Source organism: Aedes albopictus, unplaced genomic scaffold (assembly GCF_035046485.1).
Source record: "Aedes albopictus strain Foshan unplaced genomic scaffold, AalbF5 HiC_scaffold_79, whole genome shotgun sequence".
Classification (NCBI taxonomy): domain Eukaryota; kingdom Metazoa; phylum Arthropoda; class Insecta; order Diptera; family Culicidae; genus Aedes; species Aedes albopictus.
In genome coordinates this window covers 55,244-67,822 of record NW_026917631.1, presented here as the reverse complement: position 1 = coordinate 67,822, position 12,579 = coordinate 55,244, and the positions used below count along the sequence as shown (strand labels likewise).

Here is a 12,579-nt window from a genome sequence, read left to right as displayed (position 1 = left end):
GCTTCTGCTTCTTCTTTTTGACGCTACGCCTCCACTGGAACATGGCCTGTTCCGATTATTCTTAGTATTCTTTGGACACTTCCTCAGGTATTAATTAAAGGGATTACTTCCGACCGGACTAGGAATCGAACCCGCTATCTCCAGATTGACGATCCAAAGCCTTGTCAGCCAACTGGAGACCCTGTTATTGACACAGATGAAGAAAAGTGGAAAAACGAAAGCAGCAACGGAGGTCTTAATCGAAGCAGGCGTTATGAAACAGATTTTGGAACGCAATAGTTCATAACTGGGTAAAAACTGTCATGGGAACCTGATTGCACCTGTCCTGTACAATTCCAAAGCATAATCCCTTTGGGTAAAATTTGGGTCAATCCCATTCTCGGCTCGCACGTCATATTATTCAAGTCTCGTTCCTATTGGGACGTCCATCCAGCGTATCATTCCAAATTCCGGAACCCAAACAGGTTGACACGGGTTGGTAGCACATTCCTCCTCACTTTACGCCTGCTTCGTTTCTCGCGGTGCGCTGGAGGCATCCGAGATTAATCCGAAGATTTATGCGATCGAAGCAGGCTTCGAATAGAACCGTTCATGCCTCTGTTTTTTTGTCCCGTTCGCCTCGTCCCGCCCCGAGAGGTGACACCTCTCGGAACCATAAATAAACATAAATTCACCTGATACCGTAATTAATTTCCTAATCGTATGCTAATTTGCTCACCTGATCCATTTTAACAGGACTGTTTTTTTTCTCTCTTAATTCCAGACCATGCAAGACACACTCAAAATGGCCAGCTACGCGGACATGCAGGACTGGATGGATCGGGACCCCAAGCTGCCGCCAGTGATCCTCAACGACAAACTGATGACGGACGCCATCATTGGGACCGGCGGTCTGCCCATCAAGACGGAACACTCGTACAGTTTGAATTCGGACGGGGATTCGATATCGGACACACTGCCCGACTCGCCACACAGTTTGCAGAACAAAATGGATGGTAAGTGGGAATTCTATTTTGTGTTATATATAACGGATAGAACTGTGAGTTCTGAATATTTTTTTCTGATAGTGAATGTAGCCGTCATAAAAGTTGAATAAATTTAGCAGCTCAAATACTCAGAGATGTCGACTCAAACCAGTATCAGCAAATAAAATCAGTTTACAAATTATATTCAAGGACACTAATAACTTGCTGAATTCTTGTTGATCCATTGAAGACATGGAGTAGGGTAAAAGCTCCCTTAGTGGAGGTAGTACCTATAGTGGTGGTAAAGGCAATTTAGCACTATTTCAACCAAAAATCTTGCAAATGACATTTTTAAAAGATGCATCATACCTAATTAATAACCTTCATTCGGTTTTATGTTCAGGATTTGTCGAAAAACCTATTTTAAACAATTATTTTCCTTATTTTTTTTGCTCTTTTGCACCTATAGTGGTGGGTCCCATATGAATTCAATGGGATGCGCCACTATAGGAACCAATGATAAATTTTACCTCCACAATAGGAACAGTGTACCTATAGTTGGTGCAAGTGATTTATTAGCAAAAACTGAAATAAACAATGGTTTTTACATTTCTTCTAGCAAATTTAAGTGAAGAACTACCGATTAACGTTTTCAAACTTTTTATTTTATGGTATTATCAATGTTGTTCAATTATTTTACTACAACGTGCTACTAATAGCACCACTATTGGTACATTTATCCTAATCCGTCAATTGATACATTTTTTTTTACGCAGTGTGGATGTACTAGTTGACAGATGAATAACAGAAAATATTTGCATATTGCTAGGGAAAGTTTTGTGTACCTACGAGTGATCTGGAAATCGTCATAAATAAAGTTGGTTTCAATATTGATCAACCTTGGACGCGCTTTCTATATGAACTGCAAAGAGATGTGTGTCTTCAAATGGCAGTGTTTCGCAAGTTTTTTTTGGCGGTTCATTGCTGCATATCTTGTCAACAGTTACAGATGCTGAAGACTACCAACTACTTGATGAAGAGTACCCACGTATGCATATCCGTTTTTTTGCTTTTTCGACCTTCTCATGCACTACCAAGTCGAAGTGCATGAAGGCGGGTAGAGATAGAGACAGATCTAATGGTGTTAGTGCTGATGGTGTTGAAGTTGCTGATGGATTTGTTTACACTTGTGACATGTGACAATGACGTTTTCAATGACATGTATTCGGCTTCCGTTATTGACAAGACCACTGTGGGCTGTCGTCGACAGTTCCACGAAATCGGTATCCCCACTCCCACTGAATTCGACGAGTTGTTAACTTAATTTACGGTGAATCTAATGACCGTACCTTGCGCCAGAGATCTCCTACCAACTCACGGAACGGCATTCTGCATCTGTCTTCGTTCTTCAGCGGTACTAGGGCTTATTGGCTTCAACTACCTTTGGTTGGAGTCAACCTGGGTCACTACCGGAACACAGACTTCTATGCCAAATCGTTCTAACAACTGCTAAACATAGTTCTCCTGGTCTAGCGTCACTCCAGATTTCAGGAACTTTTTTGGCCATAATCTGCGGTCCATAATCGAAAATGTCTCTGTCAATTGCTGCTTCAATTCGTTGACCCAGTACTGACCTCCGTACTTATCTAAATGTTGTAAGTGTGCAAACGTGTAGGAGTGTATCCATCGGCGACGTCATCAGCCAACCAGATGGCAGGACCCAGTCAGAAGCGCCGGACCAGAGTTCCACTGCTTCGCGACCATGGCCGTGATGGTCACGACATCTCCCACGAGACGTTCGTTGGCGTCGATCAATAGGCCTAGGGTGGGATCAAAAAGCACTTAGACTCGCGCACATAGATCACCAGTTTCTACTTGCTCACCGATCTCATAAGCACTAAAATCTACTCTATAATCAAATAAAGTCCCGTAGATATAATGAAAACTGAACGACTTGCATGCATAACACGGTTTTGTCGATTTAAATTATCACGTAATTGCCGACCTTATCGCGCACTACTTGGTATTGCTTGTAGGCTAGATCATACGAAACTAACTGGATCGTTCAGAGATACACGGGTGTAGGCACAATTCTCATTTGGTTTATTCACCACTGCCAGATTCGTATTACTATTCGGCAAGTGAGTGGTACCCTTCTACATCTCCCGATCATCGTATTTTGTGCCATTTTAGTACTGATGAGCTGTACTCTAGCTGATTGTCTGGAGAGATCGGCATCGGTCTGCCATTAAAGAGGATCCCACCTCATAGGTACTCGGAGAATTCGAGATGTATTTGCGTTTTGAAGATGGGTTCTGTGGTTCTGTTGTCGTGGTGTACTGGTTTACAGATTTGAGAACCTCAACATTTCTTTATATTCTTGTGGGTAATTTTTCATTCCATGGCAATCGGGTAAAAACTCTGTTGCATGCCACCAAGTAGCAGGTGACAGAAACGCGGTAATGCGTCTTCAGGTCCAGACTAGTGGCTGACGACATCAAATAGCGAATAGTTGCATACCGGACCCCGAGCGGTACGTCTCTTCGTAGTCGACGCCCTTGTCTTGAGAATTTGATTACGAGACGAGCCTTGTATCTTTAGGTGGATCCATCAAAGTATACCACTGAAGCCCAAATGAAAATCTCAATACTTGCCTGAGGTTACGCGCTTCCTCACACTGCACCTTACCAACTGATGCGCGTCCTCTGGTTGTAGTTCGGGACCGATCAGCGGGTCATCGACATCTCTGAACTTGTCGGGATCTGATTCGCTGCGTTCAGCTTGTGCAGATCGGTCGTACTCTTCGCCGTCTACGAGCGCATCCTCTGCAATCTACATAAGCAACATCTATGTAAGCGAAGCTAGTAATCTTCGCAGTATTTCGAAGCAGATTTGTACTAACTCCCTGAAATCCACTAGAACGCCTTGAAATACATTAAACCTCTTTAGAAACCACACACGGTATACTTTCCTTAGCTCTGCTCCCTAAAGAACCCTGAAATTCACTGAAAGGTCTTAAAACCTATCACCTCTCTGAGACCCCCATAAACTTCCCTTCTCTGAAACCCCCTCAAATTGCTCGAAATTCATCAAATCATTCTGGAATGTCTTGAAACCCCTTAGAAAGCCATAGAGAGTCATTCCTTGAACACTACCTATGCCCCTTAAAACCACTAGGAACACTCTGAAACATCTAGGAACCCCTAAGCAAACTCCTCCAGACTCCCGAAGGTTTCCTTCAAATTCTACTGAAGCTACCTGAAACCTTCTGGAGCCCCCTGAAACGCCTTCACATCAGAAAATTCCCTTGAGGACCCCGTAATCTTCTTCTAGGTAATACCTACTCATACTCAAGCTCTCTCGAACTCTATTGAATCTCCCTGAATCCTCCGAAGCCTCTCAAAGTCTTCTGAAACGCTTCAGTACCCCTTTGTAATGAAACAGTATCATAACGCCGAGGCCATGATGTCCCGGGACTTTATGACGCATTTTTCTGCGTCCAAATACCTGCATGTCACGTGGTCCAAGGAAAGATGGCACTTAGGATATTATGACGCATCCAAACTTTTGGGCAGTATTTCGCAAAAAAAAAAGTGACTTTATGACCGGGACAGTATGGCTCTTAGGATCTCTTCCGAAAGCCTCCGAAACCCCCCTGAAAATCCCCTCTGAGGCACCTGGTGACGTTTTGAGTTTTCTTAACCACTGATGAGAAGGTGAATTCTTCGATACAAAAGTGTGGGTATTATGATTTCTTTTATAATTTGATGCTGTTTGAGCATAACCTTTGAAAACTGTTCTGTTGAAGAGACAATAAATGAAGAAAACAATACTGTGTTATAGTCCAATGTTTTGCTCAAACAGCATCAAATTAGACAAGGAGTCATAATACCCTCGCTATTTGTACCAGTTCCTTGCAGAAATGGAGAGTTCACCTTCTCATCATACATAAATTTTGCTCATTACTATAAATCTAGTACTTCACCGATCGGGCCCTATTGTCCTGCAATCTTAAAATCCATTTAGATAATGAGCCAATTCAGTTAAATATTCCATACACCCCTGACCCAATTTCTAAAAAAAGGTTTTGTTCAACGCAGTGTTAAGTGTTTGCAGGCAAACACGGCATAGTTGTTCAGTAGGCCAAGAACAGTCTGGTGACTCACCAATTAGTTTGTGGTCTTGTCGCTAGGTGGTGGTAGTTGCCAAGTAAAGTTTTAAACTTTTGTAGCTCGCCATCCAGAGCAGATAGAAGAGTGTCGTCTTCAGCAAAGTTCTTCGGTAAGTCAAAAGAAATCTGGTGATCCAATAATTAGTTGGTGCTTCCGCGATAGGTCAAGTAAAGCTTCAAACTCCTCTATCTCGGGATTCAGAGTAGATAGAAAAGTGTCGTCTTCATCAACATTCTAGGAAGTCAAGAGCTATCTGGTGATTAAACAATTAGTTTTTGATTTCGCTGTAGCTGGCGCTAGTTTTTAAGTAAAGTTTTAAAACTCTTATTTCGGAATCCATAAAAAAAGGAAAAGTGCCGTCTTCGGCAAAGTTATCCAGAAAGTTAAGAGCAATATAGTAAGTCAACAATTGGTGATTTCGCCGCTAGGCGGCGCTTGTTAGCGAGATTGGTTTTAAACTTCTCTATACAGTCAGGTTTTTTTACGCGGGGGATACGTACCGCGTAAAAAAAAAAAAACTCAGTTCAAAATTCGAAAAACCGCGTAAAAAAAAGTCTCACCATTTCTCGACGAATCATGCAAAAATAAGACGATGAATTTTTTTATTGTATGGAGTTTTTTTTTATGCGGCCGTGTAAATGAAAACCGCGTAAAAAAACCTGACTGTATTAGGATCCAAAGCAGATAGAAAAGTGTCGTTTTCGGCAAAGTTCATCAGAAAAGCAAAAACAATCTGGTAATTCAAAAATTTAATTGGTGATTTCACCACTAGGTGGCGCTAGTTAACAAGTTAAGTTTCAAACTTCTCTAGCTCGAGATCCAGAGCAGATAGAGAATGTCGTTTTCGGCAAAGTTCTCCAGGAAGTCAAGAGCAATCTGCTGATTCAAGAATTAGTTGATGCTTTAGCCGCTAGGTGGTGCTAGTTGGCAAGTATAATTTTAAAATTATCTAGTTCGGGATTCAGAACTTGGCCGAAAACGACACTCTTCTATCTGCTCTGGAACGCGAGCTAGAAAAGTTCAAAACTTCACTTGAAAGCTAGCGCCACTCAGCGATGAATTCACAAACTAATTGATGAACCACCACATCGTTCTTGACCTACTGAACAACTCTGTCGAAGACAGCATTGTTCCAAATAAACTAGATCTGGAGATATCGTATGTGATAACTTATGAGTGCTTCTACTGGCAAGTGTTCATAGCAACCACTTCTACAGAGCACCTCCATTGGATAAATTTCTAACTAATTGATTGTTAGTTGGAATTGTATGGTAGATCTATTCTAGTACTACAACTTTGCTAAAGAAAGTATGGCGCTATCTTGGATAACGCCTGAGATGTTCGTTCCCAATGGACTACCCGCTTGGCGCACACCCACAGTTGATCAGCAGGAGTAAATTAATTTTATTTTGTATGGTGAAAAGCATCTAAACTTGAATTACTTGAAATAGAAAGCTTTTACTGAAAAAATATTTGGTAGGCTTAATAGTAGTCACCATTGTGCACAACCCCTACCAAATATTTTTTCGAATAATGTATTCCACTTCGAGAAATTTGCCTTTAGATGCTATTCGCCATACAATATTTTTGCTATTTACTTTTAGCGATTTTTCGCGCATAGAAACTAGCGCCACATTGGTCGATGCGGAGAGTAGGAAAACAGCCGATGTAGTTAATCGATAGTAAGAAATCAAAGCTTGTTTTTCTCAGAGATGGCGCCACCACATTAAAAGTAAAATCATTTTTCTTGTATGGACAAATCGTTGGCTTGCACTCGTTCCGCATCGCAGCGATTTGTGCCTTGGGGCAAAAAGTTGCAAATTAGAAACAAAATCATTATCCCTACGCGTTTCTTCTGGATTCATTGCAGTAACAGAGAATTGATTACATCACCATACAAATTTCAAGTTGTTTACTTCTTTTTGCTGACTGGCATATTCCACCCGTGTTGCACATGATGTTTCGAGTGGATAGGTGCCAGGCGGCGCCGCTGTATATGTGAAAAACACATGGAACACGAGCGCCATCTATGATTCCGTAGCGCAAACTTTTCTGCTTGTTTACACTGTTATCACGTTTACCGCATTTATCAGAAAAGCGCCACTACCGGCACTTTAGCATAAGCGCAGCTGCTTACTTCCTATTCGGCGAAACACCAGAACAAATTCATGAATTTGGATTATCTGCCTCTTTTTGTAAATAAACAAAGTCTTCGTGTGTCAGATTTCTGCCTTTAAAGTTTATATGTATAAATAATTGTCCCTTCAAACGTCGTTGTGCCTGCTGTTGTGTTTTTTAACATGCAGTTCTGTAGAAAAATACCCCGTAAAATGGAATTTCAATCTTTATTGGTTCGGTGCGTACCCGGTCAATAGGAAGTAAGCAGCTGCGCCTATGTTAAAGTGCCGGTAGAGGCGCTTTTCTGATAAATGCGGTAAACGTGATAACAGTGTAAACAAGCAGAAAAGCTTGCGCTACGGAATCATAGACGGCGCTCGTGTTCCATGTGTTTTTCACATATACAGCGGCGCCGCCTGGCACCTATCCACTCGCAACATCATACGCAACACGGGTGAAAAATGCCAGTCAGAAAAAAAGAAGTAAACAACTTGAAATTTGTATGGCGATGTAATCAATTCTCTGTTACTGCAATGAATCCAGAAGAAACGCGTAGGGATAATGATTTTGTTTCTAATTTGCAACTTTTTGCCCCAAGCCACAAATCGCTGCGATGCGGAACAAGTGCAAGCCAGCGATTTGTCCATACAAGAAAAATGATTTTACTTTTAATGTGGTGGCGCCATCTCTGAGAAAAACAAGCTTTGATTTCCTACTATTATCCCAATTATTTTTCCGTACGAACACGTCGAAGCCCTGCACGAATGAAACACTGAAAGAATGGTGTAGCTTTGTTGGCCCGTTCTCGAGCCTATTCATGACATACAAACACCATTCCATTTTTATTTATATGGATTGAAAATGAATGTCATAATGTTTAACCTTGGAAGAGCCTACTCAATATCCACCGAACTCTTTGTGAGATTGAGTACACATTAAACATTCGAAATTGTCAAGATTTCGCTCATTCAAACCAGATTTTGCAACATACTGCTACTGATTGAAAACCGAGCTATGCCAGTGTTCCGTGCCGTGATCCAAATTGTGCACCCCTGCCATTTGCAAACAACCAGAAACCAGAAACAAACGGATGCATTGCAAAACACCCTAATGAAATTCATCATCAATACATACGTATAAACTTCGCGCACACTTTTGGCGTCAGCGGGCAACCTGTGTCAATATTATGTTCACTTTTCCGCGCCAACAACGTGCTCGACTACAATCGTCAATCGGGATACCAATTGTCTCAAAGAGGAACAAAACCCTCAAATCTTCCACAAACTGATGAACCCGGCCCACGAAACTTGTTTCCTTTCGCCTCCGAAAGAAGAAAAAAAGCACCATTCTTCCAGGTTGTGCCGTGAACGTGATGGACTGGATCCCAGCCCAGTGTAGGATTGGAGACAAAAGTTCCCGAATCGTGTGACGATATTTGAACAAATGTGGCCTCCCTTTGGACCATTCTAACTACAAACGCACGCAATCGATGGGTCTCATCTGAATGAAATTGAAGCGTGAGAGGTCGACCTATGACGACGACGATTAGAGATAATCAGGTTTTCTGTCGCCCGGAAAACCAGACGCAATCGGTGGTGCGGTGGTTTTGTGTGACAAACCAAATGAAGGTTGGTTTCGAACAGGTCTGTTTCATCTTCAGCTTCAGGTGAATGAATCGTTAATGGGAGTGATGGTATTTATGATGATTGCGTTCAGTAATCGGATCGCCATAGATTTTGGAGGGATTCGATCGTAGTAGCCCGGCCCCGGGAGAAATTCCAAGATTATGAACTAACTGCGGCAGATTCTCTCACAGCCTACTTCGGGGTTTTGCGTAACTGCTAATGATGCTAATGATCAAGCTTCCTTGGTGCAATAATGAGCCGACGACGGACGATAGATAACCGCTCGTTAAATGACAAAGTAAAGATCAACTAATCAGCGAGCTTTGCGTTGATCGGCGTGCGGCGCGGCGACGAGCGAAAGTTTAAGGCCATCTTCTCCTCTACCTAGATACCTAGTGTCAAGCGGATTGATCCTTAGCAGCGCACCGACCGTCGCGTCGTCGTCGTTCGTCATAAATTTGCCTAAACTAATGGTTGATGATGGTCCCTCTCACTTGGGATGGTTGTGCCATTTCTGAGAGTGTGTGCAAATCGCGCCCGCCAAGATCACCCTCTCGTGTGGCCGCCTCCGCCGTGCACAGTATTCACACGAAATGTCAAGCCATTTGTCTTTCCGCGTGTTGTGACGGTACCTTCTAGTCATGTGGCCGGGCGGCGGGAATAGATCGAGGGAGGATGAGCTTTGCGCGCAAGGTGGTTGAGATGAAATGGGGGAATAGTGGTGGTCATGTAAGTTATAATCTTCACCTGATCTTTGGCTCGGAGATGGCTTCTCGCTCGTGGTTGGTGGTCTTGTCATGTCAGGATTGAAGATGAACTTTACCGGGCAATGGGGACACTAAAAGGGTTATTAGAAGATCTTCATGAAAGTTTATTTATTTCAGATGGTCCTATTTGCAGCTTGAAACACTGTTTGCTACAGCGTAGTTTTATTTCAACGCAACCCGAGTAGTATATCATCATTCTCGTTTAGGTGTTGGATGATATTGCTCCAGTTTACTCGAAAGTTTAGGGTCTCCATGTCTTTTCGAATTTCTCACCGAGAACTATCTGCACTAGCACTTCTTCTTGTTCTTGGCGTAACTTGCGCAGAATTGTTACTTGTTGTGTGACTTAGTTGGTTGAAGCACTGGTCTAGAATCCCTCCAGAACGTAGAAAATTCGCTGAAATTGATTCCAGGGATTTTGTAGTAAATTTTACCGCCAATGACAAGAAATGTTTGTTAATTTCACTACAATATTCTTAAGGAGATCCATATTGTGCTAGCGTTACTATTACAGATATACTCGATTTAGTGGACCCTCGATTTTATGCATATTTTTCAATTATAATTTTTAACTATACCAATTAGTTCAAGTTTGTATTATGATGACTTATAATGCAGGGGCTTTCAGCCTTTTGAGAAATCCCCTAAAAATAATCACAAACATGTTTTTAATGAATTCTTGGAGGAATCCATAGAGAAACTCCTAGAGATATGTACGCTTCGAGGAATACCCGGCGGAATTTTTGATGAAATTTCTGTGTGAGTTTTGGCAGGAATCTCCTCAAGAATGTCTTCCATCCTTACCGTAAGAATCCATATAAGAATCTTTGAAAGAAACTGTGGAAAATTTTCTGAAGGAATCCTTGGAGGATTTTCTGGAAGAAAAATGTCTTGAAGGAATATTTAAAAGAAAGTGAAGAAATCTTAAGAATTTCCTTAATCCTCGAGTATTTGCGTCTTCGACCACCTTCAGTGACACCACGCTCACGCTTTGATACCAAGCGTGCATTTTTCATGGTGTGTGTACTCAGTACACGACGCGACCGCTCCCGGGGTAATAATCAATTATCGAGTTTCTAACGCAATCTTAGGCATAAATTCTTTAGAAAGCTTCTGAGAAAATTTTGAAGTAGTTTTGACTGATTGATTTGTTTTCATTATAGAGACTTTCAGCCCTAGGCTGGTTCGTCTCTAATGGGAGTTCTGAGTTTCTGTGAATCATTAAAAATAAATCCATGGAGTATTTGGAGAAAGTTCGTAGAAGGTTTTCTAGATGAATGTTTTGAAAAATTCCTGGAGGAATCTCTATGAAAAGAAATCTATATAAAATCGTAGTTAAATTTCTAGTTCAATCTATACAAATTTTTTTTAAAGGAATCCTTAATGTATTTTCTAAAGGAATCTATGCATCATTTTTGGAAGCTATTCGTGTTAGACTTTCTTAAGGAGTTCTTGTAAAAATTTCTGGGGGATATTCTAAAGTCTAAAGGAATCTCTCTAGATGATTTTGTAGAAAAATTTCTGACTGATTTTTTAGGATCTCCTGCATTATATTTTGAAGTAAATCTACGAGTAGTTTCCAAAGTAGGACTCCTACAAGTAGTTTAGAAAGTAGGACTTGAAGACTTTCTTCAAGAATCCCTTGTTTGCAGATTTTTGCAGGAACTCGTGAAAGATTTTTTTAAATGAATCCTAGGATGAATTTCAGCAAGGGTCCATGAGATAATTACCGGAATATTTGTGGATTTTTTTTTTCAAAGTAATCTCTAGAGATTTTTCTGAAGAAATCATTAGTTGAATTGATTCTCTGAAAGAATCTTTAGGAACCCCTGCAGAAAACTTATCAATCTGGAGGAATTTTTAAAGAAATCCCAGGAAGATTTTTTGATAAAAATACAGGTTTACAAAAACAAATCCCTGAAACTATTTCTAAAGCAAACCCGGACAATTTTTAGATATAATTCTTGGAAGATCGTCTGAGAGAATGCTTGATGAAATTTCCGAAGAATTTTTCGGAAAAAATCTAGAAAAGTCCCGCTAAAATTGGATATAAAGGGTATTCTAAGCAAATCCCTGAAGGAATTTCTGCAGAAACTCATACACAAATCTTTGTGAAACTTCTGATGAAATCCCTAGTGGAAATTCTGGAGAAATTGGTGGTTGAAATTTCCAAAGTAACCCCAGTACAAAGTTTTGAAGGAATTTTTGAAACATTTTCTGAAAAAATCTGGAATAGTTTCTGAAGGCATGTTTTATCAAAGGAATCTGTAAAGAAACTTTTGAATAAATGTCAAAAGAAATTTCTGAAAGAATCTCTGAACGAGTTTCCAAAAGAGTCCCTGGAGGAATTTATGCTAAAATTAATGTTTTTTTTTGTAAAAAAACAAAGATGATCGGAAGTAAATCATGCAAGTTGCTTTGAAATATTTTTGTGTGGAATTTGTAGAAGAGGAGGAAATTCTGAACAAATCCCTGAAGAAAATTTTTGAATGAATCCTTGGAGATTTTTTTTAAATCGCGAGGGGATTTTTAGTTGAATACTTGGACGAATTTCCGAAAGAAGTTTTTTAAGAAAAAATGTTTAGAAGAATTCCGGAAAAAATATTGGTGAATTATCTATAGGAATCTTCAATAGAATCTCCGACAGCATGCTTAGAGAAATTTTTGAACAATTATCCAGATGAATTTCTGAAGTAATCCTGGCGCGAATTTCTCAAACACTTCTGGAGGAACACATGGAAGGTTTTGTGAAATAATCTGTATAATGCTGATTTGATTTGGGAAGTTCTCTTCGAAGACCGTCTAGGTTCACTTACTTTTATTCTACACCGCAAAACTGCAACAAAAGGCAACCGAGCGGATAGCGGTACAAACCTACATTAATCATACAGAGAGATTTTTCGGCAAATACGCTTACGTTTAAGTGGAACCT

At 40.6% G+C, this 12,579-nt stretch overlaps 1 protein-coding gene across 1 annotated transcript in view; it reads left to right on the top strand.

Annotated features, from left to right (window-relative positions):
• Nucleotides 1-545: 545 nt before the first annotated feature.
• LOC109407640 (cyclic AMP response element-binding protein A) overlaps nt 546-12,579 on the top strand; it is a 63,121-nt gene continuing 51,087 nt past the window's right edge. Inside the window, exons 1-2 of the mRNA XM_062844049.1 lie at nt 546-682; nt 764-995. Of these exons, the coding sequence (XP_062700033.1) occupies nt 767-995 (229 nt within the window). The 5' untranslated portion in view covers nt 546-682; nt 764-766. The remainder of the gene's footprint in view (nt 683-763; nt 996-12,579) is intronic.